This window comes from Vulpes vulpes, chromosome 9 (assembly GCF_048418805.1).
Source record: "Vulpes vulpes isolate BD-2025 chromosome 9, VulVul3, whole genome shotgun sequence".
Lineage (NCBI taxonomy): Eukaryota > Metazoa > Chordata > Mammalia > Carnivora > Canidae > Vulpes > Vulpes vulpes.
Window position 1 is genome coordinate 43,187,549 of NC_132788.1, and position 20,908 is coordinate 43,208,456.

At 38.4% G+C, this 20,908-nt stretch overlaps 2 protein-coding genes across 14 annotated transcripts in view; one reads left to right on the forward strand and one right to left on the reverse strand.

Annotated features, from left to right (window-relative positions):
• The window catches only part of HMGB1 (high mobility group box 1), a 129,898-nt gene extending 114,912 nt beyond the window's left edge, over positions 1-14,986 (reverse strand). The window contains exon 1 of one of the 7 annotated variants that reach the window (XM_072719941.1): positions 14,890-14,986. The gene's annotated coding sequence lies outside the window, so the exon portion shown is untranslated. Of the gene's footprint in view, positions 1-14,386; positions 14,766-14,824 lie in introns of those variants that run through there. The other 6 variants (XM_072719939.1, XM_072719940.1, XM_072719942.1 and 3 more) reach the window with 6 other exon arrangements.
• USPL1 (ubiquitin specific peptidase like 1) overlaps positions 14,959-20,908 on the forward strand; it is a 32,932-nt gene continuing 26,982 nt past the window's right edge. The window contains exons 1-3 of one of the 7 annotated variants that reach the window (XM_025996740.2): positions 14,959-15,236; positions 18,282-18,448; positions 18,974-19,102. In XM_025996740.2, coding sequence (XP_025852525.1) covers positions 18,350-18,448; positions 18,974-19,102 — 228 coding nt within the window. In that variant the 5' untranslated portion in view covers positions 14,959-15,236; positions 18,282-18,349. Of the gene's footprint in view, positions 15,340-18,266; positions 18,449-18,973; positions 19,103-20,908 lie in introns of those variants that run through there. The other 6 variants (XM_072719932.1, XM_072719931.1, XM_025996742.2 and 3 more) reach the window with 6 other exon arrangements.

Below are 20,908 nucleotides of genomic sequence, written 5' to 3' on the forward strand. Positions count from 1 at the left end.
GCTGTTTTGTAGCTCCTGTTGCTTTATTCTATTCTTGCTCTCTTCTTTTGTGGTTTGCTAATTTTTGTAGTGTTGTGCTTAGATTCCTTTTTCATTATCTTTTGTGTAACTTATGTTAAGTTTCTGTCCTATGGTTACCATGAGGTTTATGTTTAACATAAACATATTATATCTAACAGTCTGAGTTGATAGCAAGTTAAGTTTGAACATACCCTAAAAGTCTACATTTTTATTCCCCTGCCCATGTTTTGAGGTCACATTTTATATCTTTTAATTTTGTGTATTCCTTAATTATTATAGTTTTAGTTACTTTTACTGCTTTTGTCTTTTAACCTTCATACTAAGGTTTCTAAATGATTAACCCACTACTTTTACCCTTACCAGGAAGATTTTTGCTTTCACAGGTTTTCTGTGTCCTTTCTTTTCAGCTTAAAGAAGTTCTTTAACATTTCTTTTAAGGCCAGTTTAGTGGTGATAAATTCCGTCAGTTTATCCTTGTCTGGAAAATGCTTTATCTCCCCTTAATTCTGAGTGATAACCTTGCTGGGTAGAATATTTTTGGCTGGAAGTTTTTTTTTCTTTCAGCACTTTGAATATACCATGCCACTCCTTTCTGGCCTGCAAAGTTTTGGCTAAAAAATCTGCTGATAGTTGCATGGGGGTTCCCTTGTATATAATGTCGTTTCTCTCTTGCTGCTTTTAAAATTCTCTTTAACTTTGACACTTAATTAGTTTATTTTGGAGTAGGTCTCTTTGGAGTCATCTTATTTGGAATTCTCTGAGCTTCCTGGACCTGAATGTCTGTTCCAGAGCCAAGTAATCAAAGGGCATCCCCTATGTGGATTATATAGCTACAGCTTTAGCAAGGCAGCAGGAGAGCACAGGGCTGGGACATGCCTGCCAGCTTTAGCAATGTAGTGGGGAAGTATATTGGTGTTCTTGCCAGCTTTAACCGGGCAGCAGGAGAGTGCTGTGACTGTTATGTGCCTGCTGGTGCTAACAGTGCCTCTTTCCCCAAAGAAAACTGAAACCAGCCCCTACCTTCTGGCAGATGCTTTAAGATTAACAATTTAATCTTTTTCATACAAAGTCTAGGTGCTTTGCAAACTGCTGCTTTTGTGCTGGGATGAGTGAGTCTGCATGCAAGTCCTTTAAAAGTGGAATCCTTTATAGCCTCTTGGTTCTCCTGGATGTGTAAGTCTCATTGATTCTCAAAGCCAGGTGTTTTGGGGGTCTCTTTGATGGAGGTCACAAGAGTTGGAGTGACCAACATGAGGCAGGAATCTCCTGCTCCTCACAGAGAAGTGCTGTTATTTGTATGACCTCACCCAATTGTGAGTTGCAATGCTGGAGATGGGATTTTTAGTGAGACCACATCTCTGCCTCTCCAACTGGTCTCTATGTAGCCTTTTAGAGGAATTTTTGTAGAAGAACCCTCTGGTTAGTTTTTAGGTCTTTTCCAAAGGGAACTGTTCCATATATAGCTGTACATTTGGTGTGTCTGTGGGAGGAGAAGAGTTTAGGATCTTCCTATGCTACGACCTTGAACTGCTTCTACTAAGTACTTCAGAGGGCAAATCATTCAATCTTGAAAATAATTCTATATAGTAGTATTACTGTTTTATAGGTGAGGAGTCAGGCTCAGATCAATCAACATCACAAAGTTTGCTAATTGGTAAAGAGAATCTGAAACCCACGTTTGGTTTTGTGACTTGCCTTTTTGGTGTCTGTGGTCAAACTACTAGTGCTGAGCTTTAGTTTCTGCACTTGAAAAATGAAAATAATAATGGTACCCACTTTCTGCAGCACTGTTGTGAGGTTTGAGAATCTGCATATACAATAGTGTGGTAGAATGCAAGAGAATTGATCTTATGCAACTTCTGAGACTAGGCCTAAAGAAGCCTTGTAGGCTTTGCCCTCTTGGAATACTTCTGTTGCCATGTTGGAAAGCCCAAGGGAGATCATGAATGAGGAGACTCTGCCTGGAGAGGGAGAGAGATGCCCAACTGACAGGGAGCACCATGGCCTCAGATATGCCAGTGTAGCCAAACCCTAACCTAACCCTAACCTGAGACCCTTCAGTCCCAGGCCACGTTGCCGACTGACTGCGGCTTGCATGACAGGACCCAGGTGAGACCAGTAGAACTTTACAGTGACCTACAGAATTATTAGAAATAAGCATTTTTTAAAGCCACAAGGTTTTGTAGTTTGCTGTATAACAGATCACTATTAGTTAGACTAAAACATGCTAGTTTACTATCTCAAGTTAAGAGTGTAAGAATGAAATAAAAACGCTTCATAATATATACTTTAAAGTTTCCACCTCCAAATTTCCAAGTTTGAAAAACTGATTTTTCTAAGGTATGAAAGTTAGAGTCTTCGTATCTATTACTAGTCATAACCAGCAGGCTCTATTTGTCTGATCCAATCAACACTTTGATAAGCCCTGAGGAGGAACAATTATTCAGTTTAAACCAGACTGAGGTAAGGGAAAGAGTTCTAAAGTACAATGACCAACTGACTCAATCTCATTCATTTCCCTTGTCTTAGGGAAGCACATCAGCAGTCTTTTATCTCCCCACCCCCCTACATTTTCCCCTGTGGTATGTGATTAGGGAATTTCCTTAGGTTATGAGACTACATTTCAGGCCTATTCTTCCAATTATGACATGTAAACATTCTCTCATTTCTGTCTACTTACTGATTACTCTTAAACCTGTATCTACAGCCCAGATGTCTCTTGAGAGATCAAAACTCAAACCTCTCTACTACCTGATGAAATAATTTCATGGATGGATCCTGGAGTCCGTTCAAAACTGAACTAATCATTTGCTCCCCTCTTTCTATTCTTCTATTAATACCTTTCTCCTCTATACTACCAGACTAAGTCCTATTTAGACATGTATTCTGAGAGATCTTTTAAGAATCGCTCAGCTAGGAACATGTGGGTGGCTCAGCAGTTGAACATCTGCCTTTGGCTCAGGGCATGATCCAGGATTCCCGGGATCAAGTCCCACATCAGGCACCCTGCATGGAGCCTGCTTCTCCCTCTGCCTATGTCTCTATGTCTTCTCCCTCTGTGTGTTTCTCTGTATCTCTCAAGAATAAATAAAATCTTAAAAAAAAATCTCTGGGCTAGGTTAGGCGCTAAGCCTTTCTTGAAATTTTAGCACTTATCTTGGCACATCATTACAACTGTACACATTACTAAAACTATAGACTTTGTATATATATTATTGCAATTCCAATTTTACTAGTCATTCAATAAATGTAAGAGGCATACTGGTAAATGATGCAGTAAAGAAAAATAAAGGGTAAGGGGCTGTATCTACCTAGTGAAAGGGGTGTCCTTTTCAATTTGTATTAAGAGAAAACGTTTTGAACAATGGGAATAACCTGTTCTTCCACAGGTGTGTGCGTGTAGGGAAGGAATCTGTAGACACAGATTTGAGCCTGAGATGGGAAGCCACTGCAATATTTTGAGCAAAGGAATGACATGATCCTACTGATATGTATATATGATACACTGGTTGCTAGGTGGAGAATAAACTGTGGAGAGGCAAGGAATTAGGGAGAACTGGAGGCTATTGCTATAATCCAATGGTCCTCAACTGAAGGCAATCCTCCCTCCACACTCAGGGACATGTTAGCTATGTCTGGTGACATTTTTGATTATCACAACTATGGGAGAGGCAGTTGCTACTTGTATCTAGCAGGTAATGGCCAGGATACGCTAAGCATCCTACAATGCACAGGACAGCCCATCCCCCTAAAAAGAACTATTGGCCTCAAATGTCAGTAGTGCTTAAGTTGAGAGACTCTGCTATTATCTGTCATAGAATGGTGCCTTGGATTAAGATGGTAGTGGTGAGGGATACCTGAGTGGCTCAGCGGCGTGATCCTGTAGTCCCGGGATCGAGTCCCACATCAGGCTCTCTGCATGGAGCCTGCTTCTCTCTCTGCCTATATCTCTGCCTCTCTCTGTGTGTCTCTCATGAATAAATAAAATCTTTAAAAAAAAAAAGATTTAAAAGATGGTAGTGGTGAGAGTTGAAGAAGTGCAGAATTCTAGATATATTTTAAAAGTAGAGCTGACCATATGTGCTAGATTAAATGTATACTGTAAGGGGAAAAAGGAGTCACAGAGATGATACCAAGCTTTCTCACCTGACCAACTAGATGAATGACGTGCCTAGCACTGAGATGAGGAAGAATGTGGGAGTGGTAGTTAGAAAGAGGTGCTCTGCTTTGTTTGTGGATGAGTAGAAGTGACTGTTGAGACTCGAGCATTCATTAGACATACTAAATTTTAAATCTATCTACTTGGTGTCAAGTGAATATATCAGGTAGGCTGATTGATAAGTGAAGTTGAAATTCTGGGGAGAAGTTGGGGCTGAAGATATACTACTTTATACTACTAAAAGCTACAAGACAAGATTAGTGAATTAAAATTGAGACGATACCTGAGTTCTGAGCCATTCCAATGTTTAAAGAGGAGGGAAACCAGTACAAAATACTAAAAAGGTGAAGACGACGACTACTTGAAGTAAGAGTACTGAGAGTAAGAGAGAATCAACAACCATGTCAAATGCTGTGGAAAGGGAAAAGGAGAATGACAACTCAGAAATGACCCTGAGATCTGGCAACATGGATGTCAATGATGTGGAAAGGAATAGTGTGTGTGTGTGTGTGTGTGTGTGTGTGTGTGTGGCGGGGTGGTGGTGGTGGGGGGGGGGGACTAGGAATGAAAAGTCTGACTGGCCTGGATGCCAAAGAGCTAACAGAAGAAGGTAGAGACAGTAGCTATACAAGATACACTCTCATGAGTCCTTTGTAAAGCAAGTAGAAAACTACAGTATGACAACAACCCCGCATTATTTATCACAGAGATTCACTACACACATTAGCAAACACACAGTTGTTTTTCCTATTTGTACATATATATACACACACACCCCTTCTAAATATTGAAGATAACTTCACCTCTAAATACTTAGATACATCTCCTAAAAAAAAGGACAATTCTCCTACATAATTATTACCATTACTAGATATGGAAAATAAAAAATACACTCACATATTCTATAACTAGGCTTATTAAAATTTCCCCCAAACATGCTTTGCAGCAGTTTTTCTCAAACCAGGATTTAATCAAAGTCCATGCATTGCATTTGATTATGTTTCTTTGGTGTCTCTTAATGAGTTTTTGAAAAGACCGGTCTTACAGAATGGATCTAATTCTTGGTGAAGCCACTTAGCTTGTTCTTCTGTCTTGGAAACGAGTTTCTGAAAGTAGTAAATATATTCATTATTGCTGGCACAGTATCCTAAAATTAACACCTCCCAACTTTCCTGTATTTCTCTGCCCTTTTTTTCAGAAAATTCTCAACTTATTTTAGGGTTTGTGTTTGTTTTTCCCATTTAACTGTCTCCTCTAAGCTCTGAAGACTCAACTGAGGGGGGGTTTATCTATTCCACAGTCAGAAAAAATATACTACCACCTCTCATTTACAGTAAGAATCATGGGAGATCTCATCCCAAAGCTAATCAGTACCCAAATTAAACATTTTATGGATTAGGCACAACAAACTACATTTGGAAAGTTAAATGAATTCTCAGAAATTTCTGCCCTGACTAGCAAAATACTGCCTCCTAATAACTGAGGGTGAAAGTTGCTGTCCAATATGCCTACCTGATGGGAAATTACAAGAGCCAAATGAGAGCACTGGGTCTGGTGCAGGTATACTCTATACACGCTTCTATGTAGTAAACAGCTTAAATACAGGTAGAAGATCTGATTATGCTTTTATCTAGGCTTCTATAACTGGTCATTCATGTATAAATTCTTTAAACAACTTAATGGATGTTCTTTAAGGAACTTAAAATGAAAACTGACCGAACAAAGTTTATGCCCAGAATTCTAAAGAGCATTTAGGCATTATCAATATATCTCAAAATATTTTCTGCCACAATCTTCAAGTTATCTTTTCCATGATGTTGGAAAACATTAAAAAAATAATTTTTTTATATAAATGATTTGGTACAAATGAATTTTATACAGTTTAATTCAGTAAACATTTCAAATTCCCCCAAACTTACACTGCTATGTATGTCTTGCTATCTTACAAAACCTACATTTAGAATATTATATGAAATATAAATTATGATAAAATAAATGAGTTCATAATGAAATAAAACAGTTCACCTCACGTGGTGAAATAAATGACTAAAATAAAATGTTAATGATTTTTTCCCCAAAGGTTTTATTTTTAAGTAATTTTTACACCCAATGTGGGTTTGAACACAATACCAAGATTAAGAATCACAAGCTCTACTGACTGAGACAGCCAGGTACCCCCAAATGGTGAATGATTTTATACCATTTCATTTCACTAACTTGGTCTTCTTTAGTGCTTTGGCATTAGAATTTTAATCAAACCACTGACGCTTACTTAAAGTGTTTTTTAACCCCTTTGGGCCAGTGGTTTATTTTAGTAAGGAAAATGACCTTCACTAGCCATTTAGTCCACCTCATTCAGACTACCACTACATAAAGAAAACCCTTGCTTGAATAAATCAGAAGCTACGGATTGTACTTCACGAAGCACCTCCCAAAAATAAGTTAATTCATATTAAAATAAAAATTATAGGTATTATCACCTGTAATTATAAGTCTGCCTATAGATCACCTGAACTTTCAGACTCTCTGGAAGATCATACAAACCACAGATAGTTCCTGATCATACTTTGTAAATTTCTAATTTAGACAGTGCTAGAAAGGAAGGAGAGGCCAGTAGCAGAAGATCATCCTCTTAACTTATCTCCAGCTAGGAAACTATAACATTATTAAATTACTGGCTCTCAGCTGAAGCAATGTGAGGTAACAAAATCAAACTTTTATTTTTTTTAAGATTTTATTTATTCATGAGAGACACACAGAGAGGCAGAGGGAGAAGCAGGGTCCTTGCAGGGTGCTGAATGAGGGACTAGATCCCCAGACCCCAGGATCATGTCCTGAGCCGAAGGCAGATGCTCAACTGCTGAGGCATCCTGGTGTCCCTCAAACTAACATGTTATGTAATTGTGGCAGCCAGCCTCCAAGCTGGCCTCCAACAAGTCCTGCCTCCTGGTATTCACACCCTGTGTGGGTCCCTCCCACAGTATATGAGAGTGGGTCTGAGCAAGAAAGTGATGGCATATCACTTCTAAAAGTAGGTTATAAATAAGACACTGGTTTCTGCCTCTCTTTTAGATCACCTGCTCTGGAGGACAGCCAGCTATCATGTTGAGAGACACTCATGCAGCCTTCAGATGAGTACAACCACATGAGATCCTGAATTGAACTACTCAGTTAAACCACTCCCAAATTCCTGCCCACCAGAAATGGTGTGAAATAATAAATACTTGTAGTTTAAGCTATTTGGGGGTACTTTCTTGCATAGTAAAATATAATGATATATATTAATTTAACTGAAATTGTAGCTTTATAATGTCCCACTTAAATATTAAAAATCACAGTATCCTGATGCAATTCAAGGTATTAAAAAAATCCATCAACAAGTATGCCTATTGAATACCACAGGGGACATGAGAGCTCTGGCATACTCCACATCTCCACATGAAACTTTCTTAGAGTAATACTCATAGCTGACCTCCTCCCTGGCAGAGGAGGGAATTACTGGTCTGATAAATTTGAAAGAAAAAAATTCTGAGGCTCAGCCACTTTCTATTTCCTTTCCATTTGGAATTTGTCTAAGAAGACAGACATTTATTCTGGGCTATTCTCTATCACACAGTAAATATAGTAGGACATGCTCCATTCTTGCAGACAGAAGAAACTTCAGGTTTAAATCAGCCTTATTTTGGAGTGCAATACTAGAAATTCATTGTTGATGCAAAACTCAGCCACATTTCCCAAACAACTTTTTCAGAATTAAACTTGTATCTGACCCCTCATCTGTGCGATCTCTGCATTTTATTTCTTAACTGGATCTCTACTTCAGCAACGGGTGGCATTACTATCAACCTCTAAACTAAAAACAGAGCATTATCACGGGTATTTCATGCTCTTATGAACTGTACAGTATATTTGGTGTGTAAACTAAGACAACCTAAAGGGTTAAATAGTAATATAATAATTGCCTAACAAATATAAACTATAAGAAGCATATAATTAACAAGTAAGTGAGAAATTATGATCACTGGTAAGCATTAGAAAATCTGGAGAAAGGCAAAAAAACACAGATGCCCAGACCCCACGCGAAACCCAAAGAATCAGGAATAGGACCCAAGCAATTGCATTTTTAGTAAGTTCCCAATATAACACTGATCCATACCAATTTAAGAACCAGGGTATACACAGTGAGTGCAATGACTTTGGGGAAAAAAGAGACTGCTGTGAGTTATCAAAGGAAAGATTATAGCAAACAGAACTTCAAGCAAATTTTAAGAGACATGCAGGGCTTAGATGAAATGGAAGATAATGGAGGGAAACCAACATTTGCTGAGGGTTATTAACTGCCAGGCACTGTTCTATGTATCACCTCATTTAAGATCATTTCATTTTATACATGGGAAAATTGAGGTTCAGACAGATTAAATAATTTACCTTAGGTCACAAAAATAGTTAAATGACACAGTGGGATTGTGGATATTTTCATCATATGGATGAAACTTAAGCCTCGGGGAAGTATTTTGTTGAAAGAAACAAAATTGTAAAGTAGCAGAACTGTGATTAATAAGTGGACAAGTTGAAATCAGGTCTGTGAATCTAAAGCCTGTTTTGTTTTGTTTTTTTGTAAGAGGAGGGAGAGTCTATATATTAGGAAAATACACAAGAGTAGGAAAGCAACTATAAACTTAAAAAAGAAATCCAAATTAGACCATCAAAAAATAGTCCACATTTTAACTTGTGTGGTCAGAGAACCATACATTAAAGATCACTAATGGCTTGAAAATCACTTAAAAAAAGAATTTAAAAAATCATTCAACAGTTTGTCTTGATTAGTTTACTAAATAATTATGAATTTCAATTAGCAATCAGAATCTAATTCTTAGATTGAACCCATAACTTAGCAACTAGCTGGAAAGCACGAACCTGGTCAAAACAGTCAAATTAATTTTAAAGTTAATCTCAATTCAGAAGTATAATATTTAAGGCCAGATTAATTTTATTACTGGAATTTTTATTATATATTTTAGATTTCTTAAAAGATTTAGTTTATTCATTCATGAGAAACACGGAAAGAGGCAGATACACAGAAAGAGGGAGAAGCAGGCTTCCCATAGGGAGCCCGATGCAGGACTCAATCCCAGGATTCCAGGATCACCACCTGAGCCAAAGGCAGACACTCAACCACTGAGCCACCAGGCATCCCTATTACTGACATTTATAAAGATCACTTTATGACAATATTTTATAAGACTTCTTTGTGTTAAATATTACTATTTTAAAGGCTTTCTAACAGGTAAAGCTAAAGACTTATTTATCCTTATTCTCTATATCGATAAGCATCTCAACTGTTTCTATCCTTAAGACCAAAGTCAAAATTCAACTCTGTGAGGCTCTTCCTGTAATTAAAATTAACCATTTTCTTCATTGTTGCTTATGAATATTTCTTGCACATCTCTAGTTAGTATTAAATCATTTTGCTTTTGTATAAAAACTATGTTTACAAATGTTTCTACTTTTCTTTAGGGATAAGGATTATGTATTATTCACCTTTGTATTCACCCTGCAGTTAGCATAGTGCTTTGCATATACGATAAAAGCTTGCTGACAAATATTTTTCTCAGTAAGAAGATGAGCACATAAATGACATACACATCTTCTAAAACAATGCTGAACAAATATAAAAATGTGGGGAAATATACTGTTGAAAACATTCCATTTTAAGAGTAGGTTTTGTCAGCCATATGAATTGGAAATCATGAAGAAGGTTCATTGATCAACAAATATGTACTATAGCTATGGAATAACAGTGAACAAAACAGATGTAGTCTTTGCCCTCACAGAGCACACAACTTAGTGGAGACTGACAACACACACACAAACAATTAAGAAAACAAAGAGCAGGTGGTAATTAGGTATTAGGATAGGGGTGGCAGACAGATTACTACTCAGATAGGGTGGACAGCTTGACAAGTGAAACTGAGTCTGACACTTGAAGGGTAAGAGTCAAATTTGCAGGGAAAAGGGGAACAGCCAGAATTAAGGCCCTAAAGCAGGGGTGGTGGTCATATGTTACAATTCCAACTTCAGGGGAATGTAGTTACTACAGCACAGTCTCCATCCTTCTGTTTACCAAGTCTTTTGCAGTTCTTTCTGTCACCAATTCTCCTTTTCTGATGGTTCAGATTTTCCTGGCTAAATTTAAAAATGGCATGAATTCTGGCATGAATGTCAGACTGTTTCCAAATAATTCTAATTTCTCTCCAGTCCTTATGACTGATAAATTCATCTCCAAGTGATGACTGCGTCCCAATTAGGAAAGAAGAGTGTTTCTCTAGATCAGCTTTAATTTTTTGATTTGGAGTCCCCCTGATTGCTAATCAACATGTTGTGCAATTACTTCAATAATTACTTATAAAATGTTCTTTTGTCTTCAGAAAAACACCCTGCTGCTTTCTGTACTCTAGGTTGCTCTGGAGCTTAGGCAGAGGAGATGTACCTAAAACAGTCTCTAACCACTGGGCATTTTCAGATCTACTGCTATAGCTACACATGAAATGATAAGAGCATGTGATATACTGGGAAAAGCCCTCTGTTAGAAATTAGAGGATGCAGGTTCGAGTCCCAGGTCTGCCACTTTGCTATGCAAATCCGGGTCAATTGTTTACTTCTAGGTTTAGTTTTTTTATTGGTAAAGTGGGAATACTTTAAAAGTTGTATCTTACATAAAGTCAAATGTATGTGCTTGGTAAAGAAGTTTAAAAGAAAAATATAAATTTAAATAATACTCAATGAGTATACACCCAGGAATAAACATGAGCTGGAAAGCAGAAATATGTTGTTACATCAATTAGTCTTCATTCTTATAAGCCTCTCATTGAAAATCTTGTCTGCTGCATGATTTTAGTGTTTAAACATTTACATAAACATTTACATATACTTACATATATTCTTATTTGATTGTTTAGGACAAGGTCCCTACATACAATCTACTTGCTTCATCTAAGGTTCAAATAAACAGCCATTCAGATGATGTGATTTATTGATATGTTTACTCTAGCTATGCCACTATACTATAATGGCAGAGACAGCAACATAAGTCAAAGTTGGAATGATGGAACCCTGGTAATGTACTGTTGAGACCCTGGGCCATCAATTTTTTGTTATTGGTAACTAAATAACATATTTTATCAACTATGTCACTATCCCAATAGAACTGTGCCACTGTTTAGGGAAAAGACATTCACATATATTGAAAATGATGAATGTACAAAGTTATTCACCGCATAATGCTTTTAATAAAAACCAAGCAAAAAAATGTAAATGCCCAAAAGGAGAGGACTGATGAAGCGATACATCATACAATGGAATATTATGCTGCCATAAAAATGAGTAAGAAGCCACCTTATATGACACAGAACTTCAAGATAAACGAAAAAATAAAAAGTACATAAACTGTGTATAATACCATTTACATAAAAAAGGCAAAAATATGTAGTATTTATTTGCTTATATATACATGTACGTTTTTTTGGAAAAATACACAAGATACTCTTCACATTGGTTACTTCGTAGGCAAGGAACTAGGTGGCTTAGGGGCAGGAGCAGAAAGGAAAAGTTTTCACTGCATATTCTTTTTTACATTTTGAATTTTGAACAGTGAGAAATATTACCTAACCCCCCCAAAATACAAAATTTAGATCATCTAACATAGTTTGAGACAAAATAGGATCATGCTTTTAATAGAAAACATTTACAAAAAGTAGGCATAGTGCTAAGGATAAATATCTGCAGATAGAATATTGGAACTATAAATGACCATCTATTCTAAACTTCTCACTTACAGATCTGCAAACCAAGGCCTCGAAAATTATGTGACTCATGTAAGGTCACACAGCAAAAGAGGATTAGAAATCAGATATTCTAGTATCTACTCTGTGACTCTTGAGAATCGTACTGTTTTCTCAATATTTTGTCCATACAAAATGCAACAAGTTTAGGCTACATAATGGGTTGTCATGTTTTGTCTAAAGTGTGAAATAACCACAAATCCTCAGACTATGAATTTCTCATGTGACCTTGATGTGGCTACACTTACAAATAGGCTGTGCATATCTCCATGGCTGTGCATATTACAGTATGACATGTATACTTTTTTCTATCCTCTCTCAACTGAATTCAGTTTAGGGCAAGAACTAAAGTGTTTTAATTTTCTAAATATGCAAATGCCTAGCACATGTGTACTGCCAAAAATACGAATATGGGTTCACATTCCTTAACCAAAACCCAGAGTCTGGATGTGTTTTAAAAATAATAATTCCTTGAAATATAAAAATGTTACAAGGTACACAAATCATTATGTAACTTACACCTCCCATACCAGTGGCCAAGGGTAGCACCCCATAAGCAAACATAAAAATATTTCTTCAGCAAAACATATGGGATAAAAACTATAAAAAACTTCTCATTTACTCAGGTCATGTTTTGTTACCAAATGAATTTTGTCTCCAAGTTTAAAAAGTTCTTGGTTTGTAAAGCCTCCTGAATGTTGGAACGAAATAAGAGATTAAATAGACTGTACTCATAAAGGTGCTGCTAAAAACCATGGTTAGTCACTTTAGCTCTCATCTTTTTGAGGAGATCAGAATAACCAATCACAGCAGGCTGCTTTTATATCCCAGGTTTGGGCTGAAGACTTGGCTTGTGATTAAGGAATCCAACCTAGCAGATGGGACAAAACCTGACATTATGAGAAGTTTGTTAAAAAAAAAAGAAAAAAAAAAGAAGGAAAGAAAACCTTAATTGTACATTATATTCCTATTGTAGCTGTTCATTAATTTAATAAAATCTCTCTTTAATTAGATTGTTAGTTTTTTATTGGAAACAGGTAAATAAAACTTCTGTTCCACACTGCTGACAAGGAGATTCCTTTAATTCTTTTTCTGGGACTAGTGTACATAGGAAGGGGCATTCAAATACACTAGTAAAGAAAAAACATAAATGTATTTATTTTTCTCAACCTGGGCCTGCTACTTTAAATGAAAGGAGCCTTTCTAGGCAAGGTCTTCTAATGGATTGTCCTATGATGCCATCATTCTTTTTACCTTATCAAGTCTTTCAGAACTTTTTAAATCTTTTACAAGAGGGGAAAAGCTCTGGTGTCAAAACTCAGTATATGCTAAAATCCTGTTTTCTTTCCACATCCCAAACCCCACATCCATTTTGTTTGTTACTATTACATACTTTTTCCTGGCAAAAAAAAAAAAAAAAAATCAAATTTGCACTAAAAGACATAAATCAACTTTACAAACGTTTCATTATATTATATCAAATTTAATTATAAATCATATCAAAATTCAGTTTGGCGATGTTGATTTTTCAATATTAAAATTTTAGTTACAATTTTTAACCGAATCAATTATCTTTGTTCAACTAACACTTCAGCAAGCATTTATTACAAAAAAAAAAAAAAGTGTTTCCCATCCTAAAAATGTAAACAGCAACGTTTTTTTGAACAGGAAAAACTCTGAGTTTGGCTATCACTTCAAGAAGGAAATACTACATTCTCGTATTTTCATAATTCATTTGAAAAAGAAAACTAGCTATATCTTACAACAAACATACCAGTATATTAATAATCTAGTACAACGACAGAAGGTAAACAAAACCTAACCAGCCTGCTTTTCAGTCTGGAGAAAAACAAACTCTCTATTGGATTTCTTGGCCACATGCAGTCGTTTAAGTACCGAAAACTAAAATCCTTTTTACTGAGGAATTCCTTGGTTACAGGACTTGTGTCCTCTATACCGTCCTATCGAAATTACCAGCATTATTCCAGAATATGGTTTAGTTTTGAGACCACTAAAAATACCCCCACAGTCCCAAATGCCAACGGTGGTTACTCTGTAAAAAGAAACGGTCAGAAACCACGTATTACTCTAGGACATAAAAGCAATCGCCCAAAGGACTTCTCGAACACGCTGCTCCAAGATGCAGAATGCAGGTCAGAAATAGCACACGCGGTCACCATGTCCCCTAAACCACATGACCTTCCTGCGAAAGCAGAGTCTCACACTTATCAACTAAATGAGAATTCTCCCTTTCTGAGAACAAGGCAGGGCAGCTGAGACGAGCGCAGCAGGGACAGGCGGGCTGCTGACCACTCGGGACGGGTCGTGGAGAGCAACGTCCCTGCGCTCTGGCTACTCCCCTTACCGTTAGAAGATCTGGGAGGGAGGAAAGGAGGAGAAACACCCCAGAATCCTGGCAGAAAAGCCCCTGGCCTCGAAGCTGGGGTTTGGGGAGACAGGGAGGGGCAGCTCCGTGTGTGGTGACCCTGTGTGAACACACACTCTGTGGCTGCTCGGCTCGCACCGAGGCTTTAGGAGAGCGGAGTACGGGGGCCGTGAGCGACCCACGCCCGTCCGGCGAGGCCGCGGCGCTGCAGGCACGCGCCACCTCTGCAGGCCAGGGAGCCCGTCCCTCGCCCGCCCACCCACCCAGGTCACTCTCCGCCGCGTCCGCTTCCAACCCGGGCTCGCCCGGGCCAGGGCGCGACGCGGCGCGCGCCGGTCTCTCTCCTCAGCGTAATCCCTCCGCTGCCGGACGCGCACTAGTTTTAATCACGCCCCACCCCCTGGCCGCTGGCGTCACCTCCGCCACTCGAGCGCTTTCCAGCAGCTTCCAGAACCGTCGCCTCCCCAAACCCAGCCACTCACAGATGCCGGGCTCGGCAGCCACCGGCCCCGCCCCTAGCCGTCGCCGCCGCTGAAACCTGCGACTGCGACAGCTAGGCGGACAGCCACGCCTCTGCAGAGGCCGCCCGGAAGCGCTCCCGCTCTCGTCTTCCCCGCCACGCTGACGTCCGTTCGGGCCCCGCGCCCAGCAGGAAGGGGAACTCTTTTGCGGCGGACTCAGACCGGAAGCCGCTTTTGTAGCGGAGAGGCCGGTGGGGGAGGAGCAGGCCGAGGGGAACGTGGGTTGAACGTTGCGGAGGGTGTCGTGGACCCAGGCTGGAACGGAGTTCGGACGGACCTGGTGCCAAGAAGGGGAGTGCGCGCGGCAGGTGAGGGAGGAGAGGAAGTAGTTTCCTCCGGGTCCCGAAGTCGGGAAGGCGGACGGAGCGGGGGAAGAAGGGCTGCCTGTGGGGCAGTCGGCGCGCCAAAAAGGTGGGCTCGGCTGGGGGAGGAAGGGGCCGGGACGCGGCTCGCGGGGAAGGGCTGCTAATGCGGTTAGTGAGTTACTGGTTCGTTTTGGCTCCGAGAGGTAAATGCTGAAGAGAAACCAGAGTTGTGTTGTTTTTCGCTCTCCCAAAGAGCGCGGAGGTGGGGAGGGTCAACGGAACCCTGCGCCTCCTCGGGTTCCTGAGGTTGGGTTTTGAAACCAACATGTCTTGGCCCTGTGCGTCTATGATTCCGGGCGGCCGGGCGCCCAAAGCCGACCCTCGACCCCCTTCCTCGGCTTCAGGTCTGCTGTGGCTTTACCTTTTAGCCAATTCCTGTGCTGAGCCCGCCTGCTGGCGGGGAGACGGAGGGGTGTGTGCAAACTCAAATGGGCTTAAGGCTCTTCTCGGAGCAGCTGGTTCTCTGGGTTTCCCCATTGTGCACACGTGACTGGGAAACAAGCTTAATTGCATGTCTTTCGTCATTCCCAGGGCCAGCTTTACACATTTCATTGTGCTGTAACTGAGTTCATATGGGGCTAAGTAATGCGCTGTCGGCGTCCGGGAGTATCCGTGGCTTAAGGGAGTAATGAAAAAAGGGCGTCTGGAGAAAGGTGCTGAGGGTAAAGTGGAGTAGAGCATGGTGAGATTGGAGAGCTAGGTTGGTCACAAGTGCAATGAGCGTAGTATGCAATATGCATAGTAGGATCCTCAGGTTCATACTGAGCTGTTTGGAATTTTCCATAATCAGGTTGGAGTAAATAGATGAATTTAAGCCGAGCGGTTGGCAGACCGCGGACTTGTTTACTACAAGCGTCACTTTGGCAGTGATAGAGTGAGGATGGCTTGGAGAGGGGGGATTTGAGGCTTCCAAAGAACTGTCCACAGAATTTGGTGACTTACTGCATGAACAAGTGGGGAGTGAAAGTTTAGACAGTCACTCAAATTTTCTATTTTCTAGTCTGTGTGTTTACGGAGAGGAAGATAGCAAAATCTAGGTGGGATACAAGAAAGAGGATCAGGTTACTTTGGTAGGGAGAACAATGAAGACAATCACTGAGGGCAAATTAACCTGTAAGAACCACTCCAGGGTTTTTGTAAAAAGACAAAGGAAATTGTTTTTGGAAGACCTGGACAGCTTACCTCTTGATATTTTTTTTTAATGAATTTTCTTTTGTGGGGTTTTGCATATTCAGAATTTTAACTACCTGTCTGCTTTTCCCGTTGAAATGTTGGCTGCTGGGATCAGGATCAGAGCCAATTTGAAGGCTTACGTTTTACTTTTATAATTGAGGGATAGAACAGGCCAAAAAAGTTCTCTAGTTCCTTCAGGCACATAGAAATTTTCATCAGAAACATCTTACTCGGAATACATAAAGTACTGATTTTTCTTTTGAGAATCCTGCAAATTATAAGATAACACGGCATGTTTGCTACATACAGTGAAATATAAAATTCGCACAGAATAAAGAGTTAAAATATACTGTCTGTTCAGGTACTAAGCATTTTACATATTTTGTTGTATTAAATTGTTAGTACAAAGCAGTTTTACAAATTTCTGAACCCAGATGTGCAGTTATAAAGCCCATGCTTTCACCACTCTGGAACCGTAAGCAGTTTGACTCTTTCCTTTATAGTTCCCTTTTTTAATAAGTACATTAAGGATAGAACCAGCCAAAAATAATAAGTTGGTGTTGTCTGTGAGGAACTGAAGAAGTAGAAGTTAGTACCAAACATATTTTTACGTTTTTGGCAGGAGTTCTCAGAGGGACAGCTTTGCTTCCCAGGGGTCATTTGGCAGCGTCTGGAGACTTTCTTCGTTGTCACAACTGAGGAGTGCCAATGGCACTTAACTATCTAGTAGGTAGAAGTCAGTGATGTTGCTAAACATCCTACGGTGTACAAGACAGCCCTCACAGCAAAGAATTATCTTGTCTAAAATGTCTACAGTGCTGTGGTTGAGAAATCCTGCCTTTAGCAATATTTCTTCAGGAATGGGAAATTGAGATTCACTTACACTTTTCTTAGAAGCATTTTTATTTTTGAAATTATTCCTTGGCTTGAAATATGTGTAAAATTTATACTTCTGAAACAGAATAGAGTAACTGGTTTTTAAAGTGTATCCGAAAGCCACATTTTCCCAGGAGGTGGTTCTCAAAGAAATTCTTAGATTTGGGAAAGACTTGCTTGAAATTATTTTACAACATACCTACTAAGTGGCAATTCACTCTGCTTTAAAGTCTTTTGTATCTGATTTCCCAGTATTTTAAATCAATATCTAAACTACTCTTAATAATTAATTTTTCCTTATCCTGAGCTCCAGTCTTATAATTTTGACTTTACTGAATGTGATTCTATTCCATGAAATTACTCAAAGCAAGCTTGTAACGTATAATTTGTACTATTGACGTGTCTATATTTTTGTCTGGTACAGTTCATTTATTATGAATTAGTGTATTGTTGGAAACTTAAAAAAATAGCATTTTCTTGGTGATTTTGGTGGTTGAAAGCAGTAGGGGTTCTGTTGTCTCTTTCAAGCGATGGCACAATAGACCTGGGGTCTTTAAAATACATTCTTAGTATAATGCTGACGTAGTTGTTTTAGATTATGCAGAGACTCTAAAAACTTGGGTTTTTTTACTCTGATCAGTATAATTTTTTATTTAAATAATAGTTTGCCTTTATTATAAGTTTTAATAAATTTGCATAGAAATGAGTCTGAAACTTCGTCTTTATTGCTAGTCTGCTATCTTCTAACAAATTTACTAGGTTTATAAGTAAATATAGGTAATTTGTTTTCAGTTGAAGATTACAATTTTAGAATATGTTTATCTTGGGGTGTATAGTTTCAAATTTATTTAATATATATACATCTTATAAGATAGCATAGCTCTTTTTTAAAGTAAATAGGATTTTTATTTAATTGTCTATTGACTTTTTTTTTTCCAGGGTTCATTGAAAAAATCCTTAGTGATATTGACATGTTTCAAGTGACATAAATTAGCCAATGACTCGGAATGATGGATTTCCCGAAGATTGGAAATGGTTTGCCAGTGATTGGACCAGGGACTGATATAGGGATTTCTTCACTCCACATGGTGGGGTATTTGGGAAAAGTTAGTGAACTTATTTTTTGCCTCAGTGCAAAGTTGGTTTTTTTCCTCCTCTTTTTGAGACTTAAACTCGGTTTTAATTTTACCAATTAACTTCTAAAAAGTTATATCTTCCACGGAAATCTTACAGCAATGGCGAAAGATTAATGTATTTACCTCTCTGTGTTTTATTCATATGTGAAAGTAGAAATAAAACATAGACCTTGTGGTTTATTATTCTCTGAAAATATGGGACATATATTTTCCCTCACAGTTGACGTTACTTTTTTTTTTCTTGCAAATAAAACTGATGCTATTTTTAACACTTAAAATTTAAGATTTAAAACTATGATACATTCTTTTTGGAATAAAAGCTGTATTTAAGGCCTGTATGCATTTCTTTTATTTGTCATGTTTAAAATATGTAGCCAGGACACTTTCAGGTGAAAATTGTATTTTTTTTTTCTTGGTTACTTTTCCATTTAACTTTTTGTAATTTGTTACAATCTAGAAATGTCTATATTTTAATTTGCTTTATTTCTTTTTTAGAATTATGATTCAGCTAAAGCCCCGTCAGATGGGTATTGCCCTGCTTGTAGAGAGAAAGGAAAGTTAAAAGCCTTAAAGACTTACCGAATTAGTTTTCAAGAATCTATCTTTTTGTGTGAGGATCTGCAGGTAAAGTATTAATCTTAGATAGTATTAAGGTTTTAGCTTTTTTCTTATTCCTTCAGTGTTTAAATTTGTACTTGTTTTGTATATTTTAGACTGTATATTTTTAATACATAGATAATCAGAGTTTCTACATCTGTCTAGTATACAGTTTTAAATATTTCCTGTTACTTTTCCTCAGTTACTGCATGAAGATACTTGTTTTTTAGACTTGTGAGAGGAGAAAATTTCAAGATGGATTTTTTTTTTAATTTTTTTTTTAATTTTTTTTTTAATTTTTTATTTATTTATGATAGTCACAGAGAGAGAGAGAGAGGCAGAGACACAGGCAGAGGGAGAAGCAGGCTCCATGCACCGGGAGCCCGATGTGGGATTCGATCCCGGGTCTACAGGATCGTGCCCTGGGCCAAAGGCAGGCGCCAAACCACTGCACCACCCAGGGATCCCCGGATTTTTTTTTTTTTTTTTTAAACCTTGAGGGAGTCTTTGTTAGTTGTTGGTATATAGTGGTTATCCTTTCATCTCTTTGGTTTATAAACTTTGCAACTTAATTAGAAAAGTTATTAGTCTCTAAATATTATATACTTAAAAGATTTAAATGTCTTTTAGAATTAACTATAGAATTTGTATCCAATGATATAATTTTTTTTATTTGAAGATTTTATTTGAGAGAGAGTATATCCTGAGGGGGTGGAGGCAGAAAGAAAAGGATAAGCAGACTCCCTGCTGAGTGGGGAGCCCCATGCAAGACTCAGATCCCAGGACCCCAAGATCATGACCTGACCTGAAATCAGTTACTTAATTGGCTGAGCCACCCAGGTGCCCCTAGTGGTACAAATTTTATTAGAGGAGTTCATCAAATTGCTAAATCTATATTTTATCATAGTTGACAATTTGTGAAACTTTTTTTTTTTAAGATTGTATTTATTCATAAGGGAGAGGCAGAGGCGTAGGCAGAGGGAGAAGCAGGCTCCCTTTGGGGAGCCTGATGGAGGACTCAGTCCTAGGACCACAGGATCACAACCTAAGGCAAAGGTAGAGATGCTCAACCCCTGAGCCACCCGGGTACCACTATGAAACTCTTATATACATGTTTAGTTCTTGGAACTTTGAAAGGTAGATATTTCCATCTTATAAATAAGAAATCAGATACAGAGGGTTAGGAACCTAAGGTGGCTGAACTGTAATTGGAATATAGTCTTCTAATTTCAGATGTTTTATTCTAAGTAAACTAGCAGTTTATCAGAATCACCTAGAGTACTTTTTAAAAATTTCTGGGTCTTACCCCCAGATGCCAAATTTAGTAGAGTTGACCCAGAATTATAGAGGTTTTTAACTTGCAGAGATGAGTCTGATGATCAGTTTGCAAAATTCTAAACTAAATCATACTGTTGGTGATAGATATTTTTGCTGGGTATATCTTGAAGAAAATCCCAGACATTCTTACAAATAGAAATAAATTTCTTTTTGTATTTATTCAGTACCTTTTTTTTTTTTTTTTTTTTTTTTTTGAGTGTCACCACTTTGGCACTCAGTGGGTAGGATACAATGTATAAAGCAAAAAAATATACCCTCAAGAAGGTGGTTCTATTCTAGATGGGGGGGAAAATCAATAAATAAAATGTATTTTTTGTGTGTGAGGTGATGAAAAGTACTATGGGGAAAAGTCAAGCCCAGGGACTGGAGTGTTAGGAAGTGGGTAGTTAGCAATTTTAGATAGAGAGGTAGAGGGAACTCTCCATTGAGAAAGTGACATTTGAGCAAAACCTAAGAGAACAAGTCATGTGGATGTGGAATGGATGAGCATTCCAT